Raw genomic sequence first — 25,838 nt, 5'->3', positions numbered from 1 at the left:
ATTCCAAAATGTTAGCAACTGAGATGGCCAAACCTGTGTATACCCACATGACTGGGTGAGCTTTCCTAAGGAGAAGGTGGAAAAAAGAATAGAAGATTTAGGATAGATCCAAAACAGGGAATATTTACAGCCAGAGAGAATATGAGAAATGTGAGAAATATGAGAATATGAGAAAGGAAAGGTAGCTCCACAAAGCAGTGAAATGTGCTCTGTCTTCAGAATCAAGCCTTCATTATTTAGCAAAGGAGAACATGCTTGTTTCCTTACATGATTTCCTCACTGCCCTCCATGCTGAAAGAAAGCTTTCTTGTGGGTTCACCCCTACCCACTTACAGAACCCCCACACCAGCTTCCACACAATGTCCAACTAGTCCCTCTACATACCTATTCTAATGATTCTAGGACTTCATTTATAAGTATGATCAAACATAAAATATTAATAGATGTTTGAGAAAAAACATGAACATGGAAAAAAAAGAACCAAAAGGAAACCCAAACTTATGAAGAAAACAGAAATAAAGCAAAAAAGGGAAGAATATATATATTTTTAAAATGCATTTGTTGGGGCACCTGAGTGACTCATTTGATTAAGCATCTACCTTCAGCTCAGGTCATAATCTCAGGGTCCTGGGATTGAGCCCCATAGTGGGCTCCAAGCTCATTGGGGAGGCTGCTTCTCCCTTTCCCTCTGTCTTTCCCCTCTGCCGATGCTCTTTCTGTTTCTCAAATAAAATAAAATCTTTAAAAAAATAATAAAAATGAACTAATTAGTGATACCCTTACAGAGACTTGAGCAAGTATTGCATCATATAACATATAGAATTTGCTCTGAATAAAAGGAGCAGAGAAGTAATTCCTAGAAATGAAAATTAGGGGTTTTAAAGATCAAAGTAGTCAGTATAAGGGCAGAATAGTAGAATAGTCATATTGAAGACCCGAGTTCATGATATGGAAGGAAAAGTTAAATAAATCTCCAAGAAGATAGAATATCAAGATAGCCATGTAGAAAATATGAAGAGAAAATATTGGAGTCAAGAAAAATGGAAAAAGAAAGAGATCTAATATTTGTTAATTAAAAGTTTAAGAGTAAAAAAATAAAAGTTTAAGAATGAGATAAAATGAAGGGAAGAAAAATAGGAAAAAGTATATCTCATTTTGGAAAAACAACAACAACAACAAACCTTTGGTTTTAGATTCAAAAGGCCCACCTAAAACTAAGTAGAAATAATAAAAGAAAACACATCTAACATATTCTTGTGAATTTTGGAAGTTTATGAATTTTAGATTTGAAGAGAAAATGCTAAACTTTTTAAGAAAGATAAACACTAGACTTACCTATAGGAATTAGAAAAAGATTTCTTAGCTGCAGCATGGAATGTTATACAACAGCGAATAATTGTTTAATAAAAGCTAAGGAAAGGGACTTTTTAATTATTTTTTTTTATTTGACACAGAGAGAGAAAGATCACAAGTAGGCAGAGAGGCAGACAGAGAGAGAGGGAAGCAGGCTCCCTGCTGAGCAGAGAGCCCAATGCGGGGCTCTATCCCAGGACCCTGAGATCATGACCCAAGCCAAAGGCAGAGGCTTAACCCACTGAGCCACCCAGGTGCCCCAGGAAAGGGCTTTTTAAACTCTTGTCTGTACAGAGACAAGTTATTATCCAGGAGTAAAGGCAAAGCAAAGACTTCCAGCGATGCAAAGATTCAGAAAATATTCTCAGATTTTATATGATCACATGCTCACACTTTGAAAAGAAGCAGCAAATGACTTCCTTCAGCAAAAAACAGTGACCACAAAGTAGAAATGTAAAAGATAAAAGAAATAGTGATGATAATCAGGGATAATAACAAAACTTGCAGTAAACTTCCCCGGGTGGAACTGGACCCTGCTGAGTTGTATGGCACCCATATGTTGATGTGATTTTTCACATCAGCAGTGCGGTGTCTGAGAGAAGAAAATAAAGGTTATTTTATGACAAGGTGGACATTTGCAAACAGCTAGGGCTTCCAGCACGGAAGGTCATGAGATTTGTGGGTGCTGGTAAGAAGCTAGAACACCAGGTAGGAGAGAAAGTCAAGTGGAGAGAGAACTGAGGAAGTCCTGATTGGGGGTGGAAGAGAGAACAGAGGAGTCAAGGGCAGGAGAACGTGAACATGCTGGTGATGGCTGTGTAGTGGGAGTAAGGGAGCAAGAGAGCTGGACTCTGTTCTTAGCTGGGAAAGAGATGGAGTTTGTGCCTTCTCTGTGGAGACACATCATGAGTCTGGGAAAGCGTTTTCTCCATGGGACAGAGCTAGAAATAGAAGTGTTCATGTTCAGAGTGTGACATACTGGAGCTTATGATTTTAAATACAGGCCATTTCCTGGGGGTGACAAGGTCATTGATGGGGTTAGCTGATGAAAAGTTAAGGCAAATATCACTGGACTTGTGGAGGTCAGGAGTTGTAAGGATGAAATGGCTAGAGGCTGTTCCAGGGTTGTTCAAATCCCTTAGGATGGTGGCAGGAGTAGGGATGGATAGAAAGATAATGAGTCTGGAATTGAAGTCTTCGGTAGATGTTGGGGGTTGTGCAGGGGAGTGTCTAGAAGTGAGTAGATAACTTGAGTAGATGTACAGGAGAGAGTGGTCAAAATGGTGCCCGCCCTCATGAGAGGAAAGATTTTGCACAGCAGTAATGGCTTGAAAGGGGGCTACGGGTCCTTGCTAGCCTCGCAGACAGAAAAGTGGGGTAAAAGAAACAGTTCCAGTGAAGCAGAAAAGCCACTCAAGTTTGAAAAGTCATCCAAGAAAATAAAATTTAAAACAAGGCAGAGGGTGGAAGTGTCTGTGAAGAGATTAGAGATAAAACGTGCATCTGGTTGTAATGCACCTGTTTTAAAGATACAGGGAGAAGATTTTTAGAGGGAGGTTCCCTGATGGCGGAAGGCAGGATGGAGCAAGCAATGTGCTGTGGACGGGCGAGAAAACAGGAGAGTGGAGCACTAAGGGGTTCCCTGCAGTTGAGGACAGGAATACAAGGTGTAGAATTCACTGCTTCAAGGTTGCGTTTTGATCTTGAACTTGGCTGGCTGCTGAGCCTCCAGGTGTGCGGGGTAACAAAGGTGGGGGCGGTTTACTGCCTGCTCTGGGGTGTACCACATCAGCTTTAACCTCAGGAGCAGAGGCTCCCACTCACTCATCTTCACTTGCAGAGCCCCGCAGCTCTCCGCGGCGCCCCCCACGCCGTTGTTGGCTGTGCAGCAGTAGATGCCATCATCGCTGTCTTCCACGCTCAGGATGGTGAGGAGCTGGCCGTTCTCGCGAATGCTGTACCGGGTGTCAAAGAGCCTGGGGGTCAGAGACAGCAATGGCGGGTTACGACCTCCTGTGTGATGGTTTTCAGCTGTGATTCACCAATCAAAACAGATGACTTGTCAATGGAGGAAGCAGATGAATAGCAAAAGGAAAGTTGAATGAGTTCTGAATAATAGGATAACCTTAGTTGCTAATATAAAGCTAGCAATGCATTCTAATATTCCCTACGCTCCAATAATCAAAGCTCCCAGGAGTCCCTCCAGCACGCTTTCAAAGGGTGACGCCTATTGATAAGACCAAACATAAAGTTTACTTTACTCAGGAAAGTATATTACTAAGATATATGAGTTTTCTCCCCATAATGACTGGAAGGTAGCAGCCAGGGAATGAACACACACATGTAAATGTGACCAGTGGGAAGAACGTAATATTTATAGAAGTAACTGACAATTAACTGGGCATTCATTTATTAAACAAATATTTGTTGAGTGCCTGACAGTGCCAAGCACAGTTCTAGTTCCTTGGAATATATAAGGAAGCAAAACAGCTTCAAACTGTAAAAACCAATGTTTTACATACATTATCTCATTAAATTACATGCTGTTTGTTGAGAAGGGATTAGGGAAACAGAAAAATGTGAGGGGAAGCAACAACATAAAAGTGGGTTTTATGACCAAATAAAGATTCTCTATGCAAAATATATACATTAGGCAGGAAAATGCCTCCCCCCATCCACGTCTTAATCCCCAGGACTGGTGAGTATGTTACCTTACATGGCAAAAGGGATTTTACAGATACCAAAAGTCTTAAAATAGAGTATCATGGCTTGTATAGATTGGTAATCATGATAGTCCTTGAAAGGTGGTAGAGGGAAGCCAAAGACTGAGAGGAAATGCGACAGTGGTGGTGGAGGGCTGAGGGATAGAATTGTCGGCTTTCAAAGTGAAGGGAGGGGCCGAGGAAGGCAGGTAGCCCTCTGGGAGCTTGGAAAGGCAAGAAATCAGATTCTTCTCTGGGGCCACCAGGAAGAATGCAGCGCTGTCAGCACCTGGATTTTAGCCCACAGAGACCAATCTCAGACTTCTGACTCCCAGAACTGTAAGATAATGAATCTATATTATTTTAGGTCGCTAAGTTTTGGGTCATTTGTTACAGTAGAAATAGGGGACTAATGTGAAAACAAAAAATGGGAAAGGAAGTGGATTCTTGATGTTCTAATCTTAGTGGGTGACTACTGTCGTATTCTGATCCTGAAGAGGAACCAAAAGACATATAGTAGATTTTGGTCTAATGTGACTAAGGATAATAGAATCACTGGGTAGTTCACTAGCTCACAATAAATAATTGTGACAGGCCGTGACACTCCATCTCATGTAATTTTGTTGATTTTTTTGTTTTGTTTTGTTATCTGTAAATGTTCATGGAAAAATATGAACATCGGAATATGTTACAGATATACCTGGTGGACCCAGAGTCTAGGCTGTCTATGAAATCTAAAGTGTTCAAGATTTATAAGCTGTTGCATCATTATTGTTTAATTAGAGTAAATTGCTTGTGGATTGTGAGGAACTCTCAAGTGTTTATAATTTTTAAAGTACTTTTTTAAAAAAGATTTTATTTATTTATTTGACAGAGAGAGATCATAAGTAGGCAGAGAGGCAGGCAGAGAGAGAGGAAGGAAAGCAGGCTCCCTGCTGAGCAGAGAGCCCGATGCGGGGCTTGATCCCAGGTCCCTGGAATCATGACCTGAGCCGAAAGCAGAGGCTTTAACCCACTGAGCCACCCAGGTGCCTCTAAAGTACTTTTTTTTTTTTTACAACAGTTTTAGATTTATGGAAAAATTGAAAAGATAGTACTTTCCGTATACCTCCCGCATGAGTCTCCTCTGCTGCAAACATCTTCGATTAATGTGGGATATTTGTTACAATTAATGGACCAATATTGATACAGTATTAACCAGATACTATAAGTCTTACTTAATTCAGGTTTGTTCAGTTTTTACCTAATGTCTTGTTTGTTCCATGATCTCATCCAGGACACTATATTACATTTATTTGTCACATCTCCTTAGGCTCTTTTTGACTGCAACAGTTTCTAAGACTTTCCTTGTTTTTGATGACCTTGACTGTTTTGAGGAGTACTTGTCAAGTATTTTGTAGGGTACCCCTCTCCTGGACTTTGCCTTGTGTTTTTATCATGATAAAACTGGGTTTGTGGCTTTGGGAGGAAGACTGCAAAAGCAGAGTGCCCCATCCCACCATAACAAGGGTATGCTGTCAATGTCATTTCTCGCTGTTGGTATTAAACTTGATCACCTGGCTGAGGTAGTGCTTGTCGGGTTTCTTCTGTGTCCAGATATTCATTATTCCTCAAGGGACAGGCAAATAGATTTTCAAAATGTAGTTTCTTCCTATTTCACAGATCCTTTGATTAACAGCTAACTATTCAAAGCTGTAGCTCCATTTACTTCTTATTTATTTGTAACATTTTTGCCTTATAATAAAGGGAAGATTCAAATGTATTAAGTGATTTTATTAAATTCAAATGTATTAAGTGATGCTATTACAAGCCAAGATAGCATGAGCTTTTATTTATTTATATAGAAATAAATATGTAATAAATACTGTAATGCTGATTTTCTCTGTGTAATTTGCAAAAACTCTTTCATTGTCCATTTCTTCATCTCTGTATAATGCTGAGAGATAAACATATGAGAGGATCGTAGGGCTATATTTTTCAAAGCTATTTAATGATGCAGGCATCAAACTTCCTTCCCAGACAAGTTGGAGGGCTGTGGTAGGGAGAGTAGTCTTTCAAGATCGACCTTTGAATACTGAATGTTGACTGTCTAATAGCTATTATAATTTCAAAGTAGGGAAGGGTATAAATATGTCAAGATATATGCAGCAGCTGTAATGGAATACAGAGCTCTCTAACTTCCATGATAACTTCATGGGTTCTTTTATGACCACTGTGATTCACAATCCATATTTACAATGAAGTTTTTCTGTATTATTTAAAGACATTATTTATTTTACTATAGAAGACAAAGACATTCATGAATAACATAAAAACTCATGAAAATATGGAGCATATAAATTGTAAAACTAATAGCTTAGGAGATATTGGCACAATGACTCGTGAGAGGGAGGCAGGAGAGTGACTTGTGAAACACAGGGAGAACAGATAAGATGTGTTGAGTATAAGCAGTAAATAATAGCAACCTGCCCAAGATTGACAGAATAAATAGAAAATGTGATGGAACAGAGTATGGCTTCAAGTAGAAAGGGATGGAAAGACATGTTTATAGTCATGCCACCTCTAGACGGACAGCTCTGTCACCCCTAAATCACCCACCCATCGGTGACATAAAATGTGGTCCCTGGGGGCACCCAGGTGGCTTAGTCAGTTGGGCATCTGATTCTTGATTTCAACTCTGGTCATGATCTTGGGGTTGTGGGATTGACTACCATATCAGGCTCCGAGCGCTGGGCATGGAGACTGCTTTAGATTCTCTCTTCCTCTGCCCCTCCCTGCCCGCTCGCTCTCACTTTCTCTCTCTCTCAAAAAATAAATATGTGGTCCTTTGATGGTCCTATGCTCTCTACCCAAGAAACACCCTTAAAATCCTTTGCTGTTCAGCAGGCTCATTGGCAAGCTAGAGTCATGGCCAGGTGTGGTAGCGCCTCTTCAACACAGCAAAGGTATGTAGTAGCTTCAGGCACCTTCCACCTGTGGGCTCAGCCTCCATGTTGGTCCTTGTAAGAACACTGCAGTGGGGAAGTCTGAGGCACAGCAGAGACTAGACATAGAAACACTGAGTGAACCAAGGTTTCTAAGTACATTAACTTATCCCATTTCTTTCCCCTTGTCTCCATCTATATATTTTAAATGGATTTGGTCAACTGTATTTCAGGCCTCTTATTCTGAGCCTTCCTATTCCAGTACTTTGGGAATAGCTTGGCTGGGAGACAACCTGAAGGGGACCACTGCACAGGGTACTTTCCCACATTACAACATGTATCACAGAAGGAAGCATTAACTTTCATTAGGGTTTATTGCAAATAAAAACATAATTTTTCCTCATGCAGGTTCATGGACCTCCATCTATGGATACCAGCGTAAGCACACTGGCCCTAGTGGAAAGTTATTTTGCCTGCTGGGAAGCCTGGGAAGTGTTTCTGATCAGATAACTATTGCAAATGAGGAAAAGATAGCATGACCTTTTCATGTCAAGTGGGAATTTTATTTGTTGGAGAGGCTGCCTCATTTTATATCTATATCTATATCTATATCTATATCTATCTATCTATATATATATGTATATATTCTGACTTTCAAAAGAAAGTTATGGTGACCTAGAGGTCAGGTTCCTAGACAGCATACTTTACTAATTATTGGGGTAGTAGTAGTAGAGGAGATAAGTCTGGTCCGTATTAATTCCCTAGCACGTCCTGCAACATGTGCTCTGTGCCCCCAGACCTAGGATGTCATGGTGTTTCTTAATGGGGTCCTGGAAATAGCCCAGATGTCCCCATGTCAGTGAAATCTCTGTTTTGCTTTGGGCAAGTCTCTTAACCTCACTGATGTTCAGATCTTACATTTATATAATGAGGACATTTGTATTTTTCAAATTCAGAATGTGAGCTTTTGTACTACCGAGAGCTTTGATTCCATTTATGATATTTAAACGGAAAGGCAGCAGTGGGCATTCTTATCAGAAAAAGTGCAGAATACGTACTTAATGAGAATTTTATTTCTGGTCCAGGAAATTTCAGGCTGGGGATAGGATTCCACTGCACACATGAAAGTAGCCACTTCTTCAACTAAGGCATCCACTGTTTCCAGAGGAGTAGTGATGACAGGAGCTACAAGGAGAGGAGACAACAGATGAGAACATTCTAGAATGCTGTTTACTAATCCTCTGTGAGCGGTCAGAGGCAACCACGTACCTAAATGAGAATTATATTTCCCCATAGCAGAAAGTTGCCAAAAGGAAGATCTTATGTAGAGAATATTGTTTCTATTTCATACTGGCATTTGAGGATCAAAAGAGAAGGCTCTCAGGAGAGTAGGACAGAATTTATTTGATATAAGTAGTGGCAGATCAGGTTTTGTGAAGCCCAAAGTTACGTAATTTGGGTATTCAACCTTGAGGAAAATAATATAAAACTATACATTCAAAATATCTGTGGCCACCCAACATAATTCAGCTTGAAGGGGAGTGTGGCTGAAGGGAATCAGAATGGAAAGAGGTCTTAACAGTTATTTAAAAACAACTTTTTCCCCAAATTTCATAGTAATATATGTTCATATGAACACATTGCTGGAGCCCATTGAGGGTTTTAGAAGGGGGCTCCTGCAAACAAAAGTCTTTGAAGCTCAAGCTTCACCAGATTTACAAAGAATTCAGATCTGCTTGTGAGTAGATTAGAAAAAGACTCAATATATAAAAGGACAAAAAACGCAAATAAAAAATGGGCAAAGATCCGAATAGACATTTTTTTCAAAGTACTTGTATAAATTTCATTTCTGTTGGAGACACAAGCACGTGTAAAGAAAGATGCTTGATATCATTAGCTGTTAAAGAAATGCAAACCAAAACCACAGTTAGATACCACTTCACATCCACAACAAATTTTGGCGAGGAGGAGGAAAAATTAGAACCCTTGTGCATTGCTAGTGGGAGTGTAAAATGGTGCAGCTGCTATGGAAAACAGTGTGGTGGCTCCTCAGAAAATTAAGCCTAGGATTACCATATGACCCAAAAGTTCCCCTTCTGGGTATATACCCAGAAGTAGTGAAAGCAGGGACTCCGACATTTAGACAACTGTGTTCAGAGCAGTGTCATTCACAGTAGCCAAAAGGGGGCGCAAACCAAGTGTCTACCAGCAGATTAACGGGTCAACAAAATGGGTATATCCATACAATGGATTATTATTTGACAATAAAAAGGAATGAAGTACTAATAAACACCACAACATGGGTGAATCTTGGGAACAATAAGGTAAGTGAAAGAAACCAGACATATTGTATAATTCCGTTTACATGAAATGTCCAGATGGGCCATTCTGTAGTCAGAAGACACGTTAGCAACTGCCTAGGACCGGGGGAGAGGATGGAGGGATTAGGGGGTGATGATCAGTGGCTAAAGGACAGTGTGTGAAAATGTTCTGAGCTTGATTTTGATGATAAATGCACGACTCTGTGAATTGTGTACTTTAAATGGCTAAGGTTTGTGGTATGTGAGTTAGATCCCAAAGCTATTGTTTATGTTTTTGTTTTTTGTTGTTGTTTTGTTTGTGTATGTGTGTGCCTGTGTGTGTGTGTGTGTGTGTGTTCCACAGAAGGACAACAGGGGGAGAGGCTGTGATATGGTCCTATGGTCCTTTCTCTCCTCCTGTTCCCCTGTGAAATGAGAGTCACCTGGATTACAAGAGTTAGGAAGACGAAGAAATTAAAAACGATGAGAGCAGGTTGGGAGTGAGATGTACCCCCTCTTTACTGCTTAAGGAAACCTGTGGATCGGCCAAAGCAAATAGGGTGGGGGCCTGGGCATCTCAAGGGCTAAATGGTGTGGCGAAGTGCCCACACCTGTATTTGTGTGAGTCTGGAAATCTACCCTGTTGCATAATCGTATTTAAGATAATTATCATCATTACTACTTTGATATCATTATTATTATTTATCAGAGATTTATTTACAGTTTTCCATGTAGCAAACACCAGGTTCACTAGAAGCAAAAAGATGTGTAAAACCTATCTTTGCCACAATCTAGATAATGAGGATGGATAGACCCATAAAATAGTTATAATAGTCAGTTATGCCTGCTCTCCTGGCACAATTATTAATAGTACCCCCTGCACTCACAAAGTGCCCGACTTTGGGCAGTAAATTATATGGTCATTTTAGTTAAAATGCAAGGTACACACGACAGCCAAGTAAGTGGTGTGAACAATATTTTAGCTGCAGGGTAGAGGGTGACAGCCTCATGAAACAAACTGGCACATTGGCTGTAAAACGTACATACACTATCTCAATGAACCTTCTTTTTAAAGTAAATTCAGAGACAAACTCATGGGCCGAGAATGAGGGAACACGATGCTTGTGAGTGTCCCACTAGGCTCCCATCATCCTCCTTAATGTTGTTCTTTTCTTAAGATCCAGTGTAAGGGGGCACCTGGGTGGCTCAGCGGATTAAGCCTCTGCCCTGGGCTCAGGTCATGATCCCAGGGTTCTGGGATCAAGCCCCACATGAGGCTCTCTGCTCAGCAGGGAGCCTGCTCCCCCCCACACCACCCCGCCTGCCTCTCTACCTACTTGTGATCTCTCTGTCAAATAAATAAAATCTTAAAAAAAAAAAAAAAGATCCAGTGTAAGCAGCATCTTCTCCCAGTTTCCCAGACTTGCTAGACAGAGCCAAATGCCCTTTCCCTTAACCTTAGGTCATCCTGCAAATGTCACTCTAATAGCACTTGTCACACAGATGTGATTAAAACGATCTGTTTATGTCTTTGTCCCATTCTCAGTTATCAAAACCTTGAGCTTTGGGGCCAGGGACCCTGTCTTAGACCTTTTCCTATCCCCAGGGTTAGCACATTGACTGATGTGATGTTTAAATTAACTATTTCTGAGACCTTTATTATAAAAGGCATTTTTTTTTAAAGGTGGAAAGAGAATAGCTGAAATAAGAGAGAAGAATTTTTAGGTGAAATGGCATCTTTTATACAGGGGCAGGAAGAAGTAAGCTATCAACTGTATAGATACTAAGATACAGATACTAAGAAATAAAAACAGTAAATATTATTAAGTTTGTGGGATGCAAATGATGAAGAATTCACCCAAGGTGAATCGATCATAATGAATGCTTTCATTGTTTATTTTAAAATTTTTTAAATTTAAATTCGATTAGCCAACTTACATTATTAGCTTTTGATGTAGTGTTCAATGATTCATCAGTTGCGTATAACACCCAGTGCTCATCCGATCACGTGCCCTCCTTAATGCTCACCCCCAGTTGCCCCATCCCTCCACTGAATTCATTCTCTAAAAGGAAAGACTATACAGGGGCGCCTGGGTGGCTTAGTTGTTAAGCATCTGCCTTCAGCTCAGGGTCCTGGGATCCAGCACTGCATCGGGCTCCCTGCTCAGCAGGAAGCCTGCTTCTCCCTCTCCCACTTCCCCTGCTTGTGTTCACTCTCTTGCTGTATCTCTCTCTGTCAAATAAATAAATAAAATCTTAAAAAAAAAAAAATAAAAGGAAAGACCATTGAGCAGCCAGACAGTGAGAGGGGCTTGCACAGGGCTCGAGTTCAGATCCCTACTCCATCACTCCCTGTCCACCCCGTCGTCAGCGAGTGCCTCAGCGTCTTCGGCTGTAGCTGGAGAGCATAATAAAACCACCACAAAGCCTTGACAGGAGGAGTCATTAAATGAGTATACGAGAAGCATTTAAAATTGTCCTTTGCACGTAGGGAACACTGTGTTATTTGATTTGGTAATTTAGAAACGTAAACCTGAACAGTGCAATGGTTCTCCTGGTCTCTGGATGACTTGCAAATTTACCATGAATAATTACATCTGGACTCTATCCCAAGGAAGGAATCTCAAGATGGAAAGGCATATAGATGCCTTTCACTTTCACTGTATAAAACAGATTAATTGTACTAATCATGTTGAAGTTGAAGAAAATTTCGGCACCCAGTTCTGCCTTCTAGCTGTGGTACTGGCTTGCTAGACAGAGCCAAGCACTAATTTTTCCAGAATTTTGTGAGACAGTTGTTAAATACAGCCATTGTTAAAAACCAAATTATATAAATTTAGGCGACAGAGGGTCACTTGCTACACTTGTGGAGGGCAGAGCATAGCGTTTAGAGGAGTTGAGGTCACTCTGTTGTACACCTCAAACTAATGTTAACATTGTGTGTTAACTCAGGTTAACAGATTAAAATAAAAAAATTATAATTAAATAAATCATGTCAAAAACAAAGTAATAATACACAAAATGGATCGTTTCCTAATTATTTTACTACAATGTACTAGTATCTATGCTCTTGAAGTAATTTACATTCAATGTATCTGTACAGTAGAAATAGTACATAAAGGTACGCTACGGCACATCTCTTCTCAATTCAGTATTCGTCGTTTGCTTGAAATCGACTGTGGTCAGAGTATTTACACTACAGAAATCAACAAATGCAACAAATGAGGGTCTTTTTTTTTTTGTCTCAGAGAGACTGCTATTAAACATATATCAGTGACGCTTGTCTAAACAGGATATTATTTACAGTCACTACAAATGGTATTTTCAAGAGTATAGATGATATAGAATATGCTCATGCTTTTATGTTAAGTAGAAATGGCAGGTAGCAGAATTGTATAAACAGTTTTTTATGATACATACAAAAATATGGAACAAAATATACCATCACATTAACAGTCTTGGAAGTTGGGGTGATTTTTTTTCTATTTCAAGATTTTCTATATTTTGTATTTTCAAAATGATTATTCATGGCCATGTGTTGTAAGAAAATAAACTTGATTCATTAGTTTCTTCTCACTTGATACTTCCGAAGTGACAGAAGTAATAGACGTACTATTAATATTTTTACAAACTATGGAGATCAGTTAAGATCAAGGAAGTAAATGTTACAGTGTCTTGACATTCACGGAGATATACGTGAGGTGTTAGGAAGAACTTTTATTGGAGTAACACCTTCCCATCGTGTACAGTGGCCTGGCAGTCTTGGGTCATGTTTAACTCTGTTTTTTAATAATTTTAGCATCCAGAATTAAGAACCTGCCATGGGTTATGAACTAGACTTTTCATTCATTATCTCATTTATCACAACAAACATAACGGCAGATACTATTATTATTCTCATTTGCAGATGAGGAATGGAGGCTAAGGATGGCTAAGTAACTTGTCTAAACATGATGAAAGTAGGAAGTGATAGAGCTGACCTTCAAGGTGAAGCCTGGTTTAAAGTTCCTGTCTTTTAACTCTAAGCTATTTCACGTCATCAGCATAATACTACCCACTCACAGAGAGAAAAATAAGATTTACATTAATATCAACTTGCATAGGCAGGATAGAGTTGGTTAAGTTCACTTCGCCCATCTTTCAAAATTATCCAAACAAATCCACTTTCAAATCGTTACGGACAAAATCACATCATTGTATTTAGTGATATTTGTTGACTCAGCAGACTGTCTCCTGTTTACTTTCGTTCTCTTATCCAACTTTCATCTCAGCAGGAGTCTGTTGAAACTAGAGCACTATTTCCTCGCTCAATCCAAGGACCACATGAATACATGAAAATGAGCACAACACTTTCCTGTACCCAAAGAGTAGCTTAACTTGAATCCTTGCTGCTTGATGAGAAGGACATGACATTACCCTTTTATGGGCTCCATCACATAGCCATCGACATACCAGCTTCTGATTGAATAGTTGCTGATTAACATGAATAAATGACCGAGTAAACCAAGAAGGCAGGTGTGCTTGCTCCTTTCTGTTTTAGTAAAATTAGAGCTCACATTTGGGATATACTCATGTTTGTTTTTTTCCTGACATCATGAATACAGTATTGTTTTTTCAGTATGAGAAAACACTTTGAGCTGGAAAATTTTCAGATGCCCCAAAGAAAGAGGATATTCAGTATTGCTCATCATTTGGCTTATCTTAGAAACTGACACATTTATTCTACTGGTGTTATAATAAAATGGAAGTTATTTTTTATGATGATGCCTTTGGAGTTTATAAACTTCATCGATAATCTCAGTCACTTACTAATGTGGTATCATTCATTCTTTGTCACGGAACACACTTTTGGTCTTTGCCTTCAGGAATGGTATTGGGCATAGGCTGGTAGGAGTTCTGGCCCAGCTTGTTAGAATGTCTGAAATTGCCTGTCCTGGGGGAATTCATTTGGGTTAAGATGTGGTCTCATAGAGATCCATCTAAAATGTGCATGCTACCCAAGAATGAACATGTTGCCAATTGTTGACAGTCCTTAGCATAGTATATGACACTATAGGTTGAACACTACTATGCACATCTTCATTTTACGAGGGAACAGAGGCTCACAGAGACTATGTGCTCTCCCTAAAGACACATGGAAAGACATTGGAGACTAGGAAAAGGAACTTGATCTTAATGTTCTCTTCCAAGCCTTAAATGTCCTCACATCACTGCCTTTGTTATTCAGCCTAGACTGCACGGTATGTTGCCATATAATCTCAGCTCCCTTACTCTCTAGTCCTTCAGCTGCACTGACCCTCGGGAGCACCAACGTTGAACTAATCCAACCAGCTGTCCTTGGGGCTCCTATGTGCATACAGTATAGTTAGATGAAGGGAGACAGTGGTGTAGGTCAAGGCCACGACAAAGGCTCAGTCCCCAAGCCCAGTTGGGTCCTCAGCATGCCCAATGGAGTTCTTCTGCATTCTCTGTCTGCTCCTTCACTCATTTTCCTGAATGGGGCCACATTCTTCAGGCCCCATTGTCTCCCCTTACTTGTCCCTTTCTCCCATGACCTTAAGTCCTATTTTATTGAGAAGTTTCCTGCTATTCTGGGAATGGGGCAGAAATCTTGATATTTCTGCTCCTTCTTTCTGTTAAGGCCAATAATATTTAAAGCAACTGTGTTTCCCCAGACACGTAATGAGTTGCTCTTTCAATGCACGTCAATATTCATGCAGGACTTGGTGTCCTGGATTTCAATGACAGCTGTGCCTGCTCTGACTTAGTCATATGTTGAATCTGTGAATCCTATCTTTGTATACATATGATGTAAGAGAGGAGGTTACTCAAATATATCTGAAGATAAACCACTTAGACTCAGAAACTTCTAGGTATTGGAGTAAATGGGGTAATTTAAAAAGTGGAGTTTGGACAGGAGTTCTTTGTGCATATTAAACAAACTTAGTGCTGCTTACATGAACTCCTATACTCCTACAGACTTTAAATCCCCCCATATACTTAATATTCCCCAATAAAGCACTAAATATTATTGAAGTATGTGGTTAAGGCGAGTATGCAATGAAACATGGGTTACTTTCATACACAGAGGTTTGTATATTTCTCTTGTGGGTTACCATATTGAGCTCATCATTGAAAGTATCACTAGTCGGAATGATTCAGAGCAAGTGAATTTTCCCCCTTGTCTTTGAACATTGGGAATCTCAACTAAAATTAAAACAATAAACTATTAATTCTACAAAGTCTGTTATTAATTTTATTGAGGAAATGGTATATGGACAGTTTGAAAAAATCCACTAAATACTCTTGCACTATTTAAAAATCTGTCAGTCTATTTTTTAACACATTATTGTGATTCATTCATGATAAAGGACTTAGGACAAAGGTATTCATCTAAAAAAACCTCTTTTTATTCTGTGTCAAGAATGGAAACGTAACTGAGATAGTTTGTGTGGAACATCCTTATTACTCTTTGTAGTATTAAAATAATAGCATATTTTTGTGGGTTTTGTGCCAATATATTTCATGAACGCTGACATTTAAAATTTGAAGGACTGTGTTTTATGATAGTTTTTTCTCAGAGCACATGTGTGTAGTTAATGGATACTTGTTCTACTAGGCCCGGTATTTTTGGCTAGGGTTGGTGTTAAGTTCATCCTAGTTTAAATTTTACCATAAATAAGTAAATAAGTTATAAACAAGTAAATTATAAACAAAGTTGAATTAACAATCTGACCACTTTATTTAAAAGCCAGGATGTTTGGCTTTGTTATCTTTATGTCACCATATTTTGAATTTTTCAAAATAGAAATAGTGTGCATTTGAATTAAGGGCTTTACCTATAAAGTCTGGAAACTATAAATCATTTCTTTCTGGAATCTAGATTAGGGGTTGTTTATATAGAGAGGTAGGCTTTTTTTTTAATGTACCCAATCCTTACATAAACCATCAAAATCAATTATTTTGCTCCTTATGATACTGAATTTTAGTAAATTTTAGCATTTAACCATGTCATTTTTATGTAACTTTGTGGTTTATAATAGCGCAAATAAGATTTAGCGCAGTCTGTAAGTGTGAACATTCAGGTGCTACCTTACCGGACATCCGTTGTATGATCAGGAAGTATTAAAATAATCTGAAGCCAATGTTAAGTCTTTCTGTCTATTATTAGCTGTTTGAAAAGATCCAGATTCTTCCTTATCTAGAGATACCCTGAAGTATTAGTTGGCGATTCAATGTTTAAATACATCTAAAGATACCCTTATGCTCATGTAAGATAGAAAAGGAAAACAAAACAACATAAATCTATGAAATCAGATTGTTTGTGAGGAAAGTTGTATCTCATTAGCAATCTTGTCCTTGTGGCTCCTGAAATTCTAGTGAACCGAAAAATGTAAAGCTACTTTTCCCATCTACATACAGATACTATACCTTCACTTATCTATACAATACAAACATTTTCAATTCTTTGGGAAAGTAACATCGAGGGAAAATAATTAATTCAAGAGTATCAGAAAACACAAAACTCTTTTTACTCGAATACATTTAATCGGAAAACTCTTTAACTGATATCATTCAATCTTAATCGTGTCTTTAAAGAAAAATTTCAAAGAAGCCCCCAGTCACTTTGCAAATCACGTATTTTCCTGTCTTTCTTCCTGATTTGAAATACGCTAGTCTCAGTTTCATAATACACTGGCCAGAAACCATATCACTGTGGACATTCTTGCTACTGCAACAGGTGTCTGTCAGTTTCTTAAGTTGCTTTCCTTTCCCTGAGGTGGTGTTATTTCCGGTACATTCCAAAGGCTCTGAAAAAAAACTTTCACAGTTCTAGCCAAGCCAAACCATGCCTCCAACCTCAAAGTTATTGAGAACTCATTGTCTTCAGGCCTTTATTATATAGGCAAATGGTGTGGGTCTTTCTCTAATTCCAATTTTTAAGGAAGTAAAATATTTACTAAGAATTTTGCAAAACTGAAACTGAAAATGAAAAGGATTTTTGTTCAGAAGCAAACACTCTGGACATCTGGGGGTAGGGTTGATTATATTCCGGGCAAACCTAATGGGAAAATGTTTTCATCCTCCATTTAGACCACCATGAAGTTTGACACACGCGTAAACAAAACGGACCTTGATAACTTGCAGTCTACCTGCTGATGTTTCCCTACAAGCGAGAGCTCCGCATGCACTATGTGGTTAAGCTTTTATTGCCGAACTTAAGTGAGGGAGGGATGCCTGTAGAAATGTAACCATCAATCAACCACTTATTTACACAGTTTTCTCCCTCTCCATCCATCGCACCCCTACTTCACCAAGCAACACCCAAGCCCACCATCACAGTAATTAGTCGTGATCGGAGCACACACACATATACACACATACACTCTAGACCTGTGACAAGGCAACATGAAGACAAGATTCCTGAAACAAACCTTTTGGAAGTTTCTCAGTCCCGCTGAAGGCAACCAAAGTAAGAATATGTACGAGTGGAATGTTGACGAGCTCTCTCATGATTAATCCAGGCTCACGCAGGAGAAAGTTCCTTCTGGACAATGCAAGGAAAATGCCCCCACAGTTTACATTTTAAAGCATAGTTGGTTACAAAAGGGTCGTCTGCTAATGACTGTTTGTGTCAGCAGCTCCACAGGCTCTAAGTATAATCAGGAATTCTCAGACTTGGCTGTAGTGATGGACACGGCCAGCTGGTGAGTATCCACTTAGGCCAGTAATGCAAGTGTAGTGCTGGAGGAACAAGGGAAAGAAAATCCCTTTAGAATCCCTTTTAAGACAGTGGCAGAAGGACAATACTAGATGCCTTTGCAACTGTCACTGTATTCCCTGAGGTAGAGGTTTCCTGATCTGATTCAGTTCACCACCTCTCTGCCTCACACCAGAACCTGGGGTGTATCATTTGGGCTCCTCCCCATCTCTCATGCCACCTCCTACTTCCTGCCCATTACCAGTTCCTACAGAGGGCACAGACTCCATATTCCTGGATTTCTTCCCCTCCATTGATTCTGACTAGTACAACACTATCCTGAACTCCTCTCCAGATGTTCACCTCCTCTGAATGACAGTGTCCTGTCTGTTCTCACCTGTGTCTTATTATCCTCTAATCTCTTCTCAGATGGACTCTCCCGCTCCAGAACCTTCCATGGCTTCTTGCCACATAAAAACCTATTCAGGCTCTTTCTGATAAAAAGAGGCCTTGCTGGACTCTGCCCATCTCGCTAGCCTCAACTGTCATAATCCAAGCCTCTGTTCTAATATTTAGCAACCTGTCGTAAGTTCCCTCCATGAGTTGCTCATGCTGTTCTGTCTGCTTGGAGTGCTTTCCTCTTCTCTGCCCCCAATTAACATCTCAGCTCGATCATCTTCCTCCTGGGAGCCATCCCAGACCCAAAGTCTCAGATCTTCCCAAAGTTGCATTGGGTTTGGCTTCTCTGGGCATGCACTTACCTGTCTATGTCTGTAGATCTGTAGATCTTTGTCTCTGTGTCTATATTGTGCACATCTCTATCATTGTACTTACCACACTGCTTTAAGGTGTTTTGCCTTGTGTTGATGTACCCTCATTCTGTGGCTTCATGAGTCCATGGAGTTGGCTGCTCTTGGCTGTCAGCCAGTCACACTCCTTGCAGCAAGGTTTCCTGAGTTGCACCTTCACAGCTTCCAAAGCATTCTACTGTGTGAATTGCCTTTTCCCTCTGAAGAGTCTGTCTTGGAGACTTTACCATGCTAACATATACCACACTACCCATTATTTCTGTTGACAGCATGGTCATCTCACATATGGGTATATGATGGTGATTTACTCTCCAGCAATGTACAAGAGACCCCATCTCCCCACACTCTGATCAACATCTGCCTTTGAATTTTTATATTTGAATAGAGTAAAAATGGTATTTCATTGTTTTAATTTATACTATTTCACTGAATACTGTTGGTAATGAGAATTTTTCATTGTTTTTATTGTTATTCATTTTTCTCTTCGGCTTTTGTCTGTATTCTTCTTTGGTTATTTTTCTTTTTCTTATTTATAGGAATTTTAATGTATGCCCACTGTAAAAAATTTAGGTCATTGGTCTGTTACATAAATTGCAAATATTTTCCATGTAGAACACCTCTACTACCTAACCATAGTGATTAATTCAGAAACTGGCTTATAGCTCATATTGGCCAGTCCAAGGTCTTATATATACCTGGCCCTTTTGTAATAAGCACTTCCTTCTTAGATCAGCACCTGTGATGACCAGGTAAGCCAGGGCTAGGAAGCTTTTATGCTCCATGAAGAAGAAATAATGTGCAAAGCCAGATCTATCTACTGGACTTCTTTGTTGTTTAAATTAATAAATTCACCCTTCGGGGGGCTTGGCTAATATAAGTTTCAGTCCTTAAACTGCAAACAAAGTAATTCTCATATAATTTTAATAGAAGAGGTAGAGATTTGATGAGGTTTCTGTTGAGAATATCCTATGAATGCTATATATATCACGGGAAATTTGAATGTTAGTAAGATGAGCACATATTTCATGTGCAATTTAGGAATCAGCAGAATGAACAGCGTGGCTGCCTGTCATTTCCATAAATAATACCAAGGAAAGTGCGGGGTTCTAGAAATTTGGTTGACTCTAGATTTGTGAGTTAAATGGGTACTGGCCATCAGTGAAGGAAGTCCAAGGTGATCCCTCCAGGGGCCCTCTTTCTTCAGATATCCAGGAAGAGGATTTGCGAAGGAGCACTCCTCCTCCTCTTTCCCTTATGATATAGAACGAGCAGTGATGGCACCTGTTTTGAATCCAGTAGGAACTGCACCCCCTAGACCAGTCATTCCAGGAAATTATCTCCGGCTTCAAATTCCACCACAACCTACATCTCAAGGCGAATACAGTACCATGCAGTGCTAAGGGGAGACAAAACTCTGTTGAGGGAGAATTCAGGCTTGAATTTGAGGGAGCGTGCTGGTTCGAAATGAACCAGTCATTGGCTGGGGGATGCCCACTGCAGTGGATTCCAAAGCAGAGCAGCCAGAGGCTGCCCCAGTTATACTCCTTGCAGCAGTTTCTTGTAACCCTGATAGAAAATGGCCTTTCATCCTACAATGCCAACAGATCTATTTCTTACACTAGTAGGCTCATTCAGCCACAGAGGTGAGGCCGGGTGCCACTCTTTAATGGCTTCTTCGGGCATGAGGAGAGTACATGGGGCTGATGGCCAGTCTTCCTTTTAATAAAATACAGTTGGCTGTCAATGAAGCTCGCCTCGCCACCTCTGCTGTCTTGCTTCTTCATCTCAGAAGCTGGCCAAAACTCCTGGGAAGGAGGCTCAAAGAGCAAGTAGCACCATTTTGAGCCGCATCTTGAACTAGATACTGACATTCAGCTGCACAGCCCCTAATGAGACTAGCCTGGTTCCTGCCAGAGTCAGCCCATCACCACGTTAGTGCTTCTGGTCCGCACCAGGCTCTCATACATCTGGTGAAGAAGCTTGGCAAAGAGCCCCTTCTAATGATCACAAAGGTCAATGACCTAATTGTCTGCCTCACTGGTCAGCAGATGGCTGTGTTGTGAATGCCACATGAACTGCTCTTTCCAGAAAACTTCTGGGGAGTCAAAGAGAGTGTGGGGTTGTATTTTTAAAAATGGATGGATCTCCCATGAACTGTTAGGTTAGTGATTAGAGGTGTATCAGGAGACCTACGTCTTATAAAATTGGAAAGGACTCTTGAAAGAAAATGTTTGTTCAATGAATTAATGCATTATCCTGAATACCTACTGGATATGGGACATTCAGTAACAGGCAGTGGAGCTTAATATCTGGTGAGGGAATGAATAATAAAAATTACATAACTAATTAAGTTATAATTTGGAGAGATACACTATATTGTAAAATTATATAAAAACTGAGCCTGAAAAAAAAATGAGGCTGGCCTAGTCAGAGAAGCAAGAGAAGGAAGAAATGCTTCTCTGAGGAGGTGCCACTGAGGCTCAGCTCTGTAGGATGACTAAACGTCAGACAGCCCAGCTCGGGAGGTGTGGGGTGGATTATAACAAGCAGTGGGAGAAGAATGACCTGGGATATGGAGGACCATGGTGCTGTGACGGAAATGAAAAAAGTCAGTTTGTTGGGAGCGCAGGAAGTAAGGGCGAAAGCTGCAGAGGCATGTAGGGGAGGTCAGTCAGGGTCTTTGTCTTAGCAAGAGCTTCATTCTAAGAGCAATGAAACACCGTGGGAATGTAGACTATGGTGAAAGCTACAGCAGTGAAGCAGATAGACCGAGGGGAGAACGTGGAAGGAAAGGAAGCCCTAGAGCTGAGCCTTGCAACATTCCAACCTTTCAAAGTCAGTGAGAGATAAAGAGCAAGAAAAAGAGATCAACACAAGGCAGCTAGGTGGGTAGTCCTGAGCGTAGGATCTTGTAGTAGGAGGTGATGAGGAAGGGATGGGGATAAGCAGACGCATTTGTATGTGGGAATGGCAGAGTTTACTGAGCCCTCATCTGATGACTTCTATCATCTCTGTGATGTGGCCTTAAGGTGAGGTTGAAGAAGATTTGAGACACTTACTCTGGAATATAAGAGAGGGCACAGTTGAGGTTGTCACTGAAGTTTTGCAGTCATACACCCTGGTGTGATTTTTTTTTTTTTCCTGCAGCACTTCTCAGCTTCACAACTGACAGATGTTGAATGGTTAGGTTTATTTTGGGAGTTGGGGGGACGAAAGTGCATTTGTTAGTGATGCATTAATCCAGGGAAGCAGCATTCTAGAAGAGAGAAGGAAATGTGATGTGAGGGTGCAAAGTGTATTGAGAATAAACACAGTCAGTAAACAGGTGATGATACTGGCAGCACAAAGAAGGAACATGGACAAGAGAAGGAGCAAAAGCTGGAAAGCGAGAGATTCAGGGATGTGAGTAGCTTTAAACCAGTTCAGGGGTTCATCTTGGGAACACAGCCCTTGACCTGTGGCCATTTTGTTTATGGGCAGTTAAATTCATTTCTCAGAATGGACACCAGCTCTGAGGCCCCTGTTAACTACACATGAGTGACATTGAGTGAGGGAGAGGAAAGGGTAGATTATAGACAAGTACAGAAAGGATAAAGTCAAAATGAATACCAGATTTCCAACTTGAAAAATAGAGTGGAGATGGGCTGCTGGAGTATGGAAACCTGGAGAACTCATGGCTGGGTGGGTGGCCAAGGCGGTGGGGAAGGTAGAAGAAAAATTGAGTGAACCTAGATAGTGGAGTTGAACCGTATGCTGGTAGGAACTTCCAAAAGGAAAAAAAAAAAAAAGCTTTCTACTAAAATGGTTAATTTATGTCCCATAAAATTTATAAATCTCTATCTTAGGCTTTTGTCTGGGTCCCAAAATGAAATCAATAACCTCCTCAAGTAGAATAAAGGGTGTGAGGTGTTGAGGAGCCACAAGAATTGGTGTGGAGACAGTGAACCTCTAACAGTTGCTCTTTGCCATCTCCAGGCCTGAGGGTCAAAATGGCAGAAAACCACTTATTCCAACCCAGAGACAGGGATGACTGTGTTGAAGAAGAGCTTCCTATTGGGAACTGAGATCTTTGGTTAAGGGATTTGGCCAGTCCATGGGAGTGCTTGTGATTTCTGGCAGATTCTCACCATTGGCCAAACCCAATAGGAAACTAGAGGGCAAGGAAGCCCATTGGTAGAGGTCACAGAAGTCAGTTTCCATAGGAATAGCACAGGGAACAAGTAGAGCTAGAGGATAAAGGGAAGGATATCCCAGCTGGTCTCTTTAAAGGGTTCCAGCTTTTCCCAGAGCACAAGTCAGACTCCAGAAGGAGTCTGTATTCCCATTTGTCTGCAACAATGACCTTTTCAGTCAGCATGCCACACTTTAACCCACTTCTCTACTTGCTCCCAAAGACTTGACTATACTACTTCTCTGTGGTATTACCTCTGGTCCCTCTGAGGTACATCTTCAGTACTCCAGTGTGTTACAGGGGCTTTTCCAGAGTATGGATCTATTTGTCTGGATTTTCTGTACTATGGGACAAAATTATTCTCCAAGATGACCTCTAACCTACTGATAACATCCATGATCTCAGCACTTCTTCCTGATTCATCCAGCCCCACTGTCTGTCTGAAAACCCACTGGAAAGCTCCAATATGGCTATAGTTCAAAGACGTGAAGTTCATACATATGGCTTAAATAATGCTGAGGGAAGAAGCCCTCCACCAGCCTCCCCGGGATGCCGCTGCCATAAGCTGTTCAGACCTTTAATGCTGCTGCCAGAGATATTTTTTGCTTTTAAAATTTATGCACCACATGCCTGTTAGAATGGCCAGAATCTGTAACATTGGTGAGGATGTGAAGCAGTAGGACCCCACAGCCGTTGCTGGTGGGAATGCAAAATGATTCAGTCATTTTGGAAGACAGTTTGCCGGCATCTTGCAAAACCAAGCCTACTCCTGCCATAGGATCCAACAATTGTGCTTCTCGGTATTTACCCAAGGAGTTGAAAACATGTTCACACAAAAACTGGTACACAGACATTTAGAGCAGTTTTATTCGTAGTTGCCAAAACTTAGAAGCAACCAAGCTGTTCTGAGAGGATAAAATACCTGTGGCGCATCCAGACAATGGACACTTGTCCAGTGCTAAAAAGAAATGAGCTATCGCACCATGAAATGACGTGGAGGAATGTTGAATGCATATCACTAGGTGAAAGAAGGCGATCTGGAAAGGCTGTGTTCTCTGTGATTGCAACTGTATGGCATTCTAGAAAAGGCAAAACTATGGAGACAGTAGAAAGATCAGTGGTTTCTGGGGGCAGTAGGAGGGGAGGGAAAGGGATGAGCAGGTAGAGCACAGATGATTTTTAGGGCAGTGAAAATATTCTCTATCATCTAATAATGATGGATATGTGTCATTATGTATTTTTTTGAACACACTAAGGATACGATACCAAGAGTGGACCCTAAGGTAAGGCTAGGACTTTGGGTGGTCATGATGGGTCAGTTTAAGTTCATCCTTGCCAAAAAATATACTAGTCTGGTGAGTGATGTTGAGGTAGAATATGGCAACTCTCTGGCCTTCTTCTCAATATTGTTGTGAACCTAAAACTGCTCTAAAAAATAAAGGCTTAAAAAAAGAATGTGTAGCTTTGTGCACTAGCTAAGTTAGTCCATGTAGCCAGTTAGTCCGTGAGGCATTATTATTGCTCATTGAAAAATAAAAGAATGTGTGTAAAGAGTCAAGTACAATGATATTATCCAATTCATGTTTTGGTTGAAGTTTTAATATGTAAAAAATTATGACAGCTACAGATGTTGTTTTATGACCAGGTACAAATCACAAAAACATCTTAGTGAGGAAGGCATTATCCTCTATCAGGAATTTGTTTTGGTTTTGGTTTTTAACTCAGTATTTGAACCTCTTCTTTTATTTGCATGTTGAAATTTGGTAGGAGGCAGGTCCCAGGTCTGCCTCTATAAGCCAAGAAAAATGACTACTTGCTCTCGTGAACCCCGATAGCTAGATATGGATGAGCGACCTAAGCTTAGACAATGAGATGCCATTGCTGGGACTTTGAATTTGGAGCTAATGACACAAAGGAGGTAGCTGGAATTCATTCCGGTGGTGGTGGCATCAAGTGTTCGGTGGCATTGGTGCCAAGAGTAGCCCGCAGTCGTGGCAGAGCCTCAGCAGTATCCAGTGTCCGGTGATGGCAGTGCCAGCGGTTGTGCCCAGTGTCCAGCAGTGGAGCTGTGTCACCCTGACCAGGCTGTTCCTCTGTTGAGATTTTGGCCGTGGGGCTTGCCACCTGACTGACTGCCTTGGTTCCTGCCTGGCTCTCCAGTGTTCCCAAGTACTCCATAATCTACCTGGTATCCTTCCAAAACATTTATTTTCTCTCAAGTTAAGCCTTTCTCTCGAGTTATAGGACATATGCCCATATACATACACACACACACGCTTTCTTGCAGGAGATACATATATATCTAAAATATGAGTAAGTGAGTAAATTTATAAATTTTACATACATATATATTCCCATGGAAAACGCCTTTGATATGACACAAAACTGGGAAGTCCTATAAGGATGAATCCATTTGGTCGCATAATGTTTAAATATTTGCCTGGGAAAACAGAATGCCATTTTTACAGGCCATGCCTCCATTTTGGCTTCCTAGCACTCTCGTTGAGCTAGAATCTATCTGGAAACCAACATGCCTCCAGATACTTGGACCCAGTTCCAAGCACCTATAAATAAAGGTATCTGTGGGAATGTTGGAGCGTATGTGCTTTTTCTTACTGGTGAGTTCTAGGAAAACAAGTACTTCAGAGTAGTGACTGGCTATTACTGGCTACATACAAGTTGCATATAAATTCAGAACTTTTTCCACTTGACATGGCTCTAAGTTGACTTGTAACACATGATTCTCAGTGTTCAAGTGCCCTCAGGGATAAGATAGCATGAGAAAGGCACTACCTCGATACAGCTGTGGTGGTCTCCACTGTTCAATTCCCGACCATCCCAGCTTTATATGAAAGAGGCATGTCATTATGGAAAGTGG

General features: G+C 40.5%; 1 protein-coding gene across 3 annotated transcripts in view; it reads right to left on the bottom strand.

The window, feature by feature from the left end:
- The window catches only part of MUSK (muscle associated receptor tyrosine kinase), an 89,113-nt gene extending 70,984 nt beyond the window's left edge, over window positions 1–18,129 (bottom strand). For all 3 annotated transcript variants that reach the window (XM_032860833.1, XM_032860834.1, XM_032860835.1), the window contains exons 1-3: window positions 17,715–18,129; window positions 8,038–8,164; window positions 3,178–3,329 (exon numbers count right to left, since the gene is read on the bottom strand). In XM_032860833.1, the coding sequence (XP_032716724.1) occupies window positions 3,178–3,329; window positions 8,038–8,164; window positions 17,715–17,793 (358 nt within the window). In that variant the 5' untranslated portion in view covers window positions 17,794–18,129. The remainder of the gene's footprint in view (window positions 1–3,177; window positions 3,330–8,037; window positions 8,165–17,714) is intronic.
- Window positions 18,130–25,838: the final 7,709 nt, after the last annotated feature.

The sequence above is a fragment of the Lontra canadensis genome, unplaced genomic scaffold (genome assembly GCF_010015895.1).
Source record: "Lontra canadensis isolate GAN:19392208 unplaced genomic scaffold, GSC_riverotter_1.0 scaffold19, whole genome shotgun sequence".
NCBI lineage: Eukaryota > Metazoa > Chordata > Mammalia > Carnivora > Mustelidae > Lontra > Lontra canadensis.
This window is presented reverse-complemented; position numbering and strand designations above follow the sequence as displayed.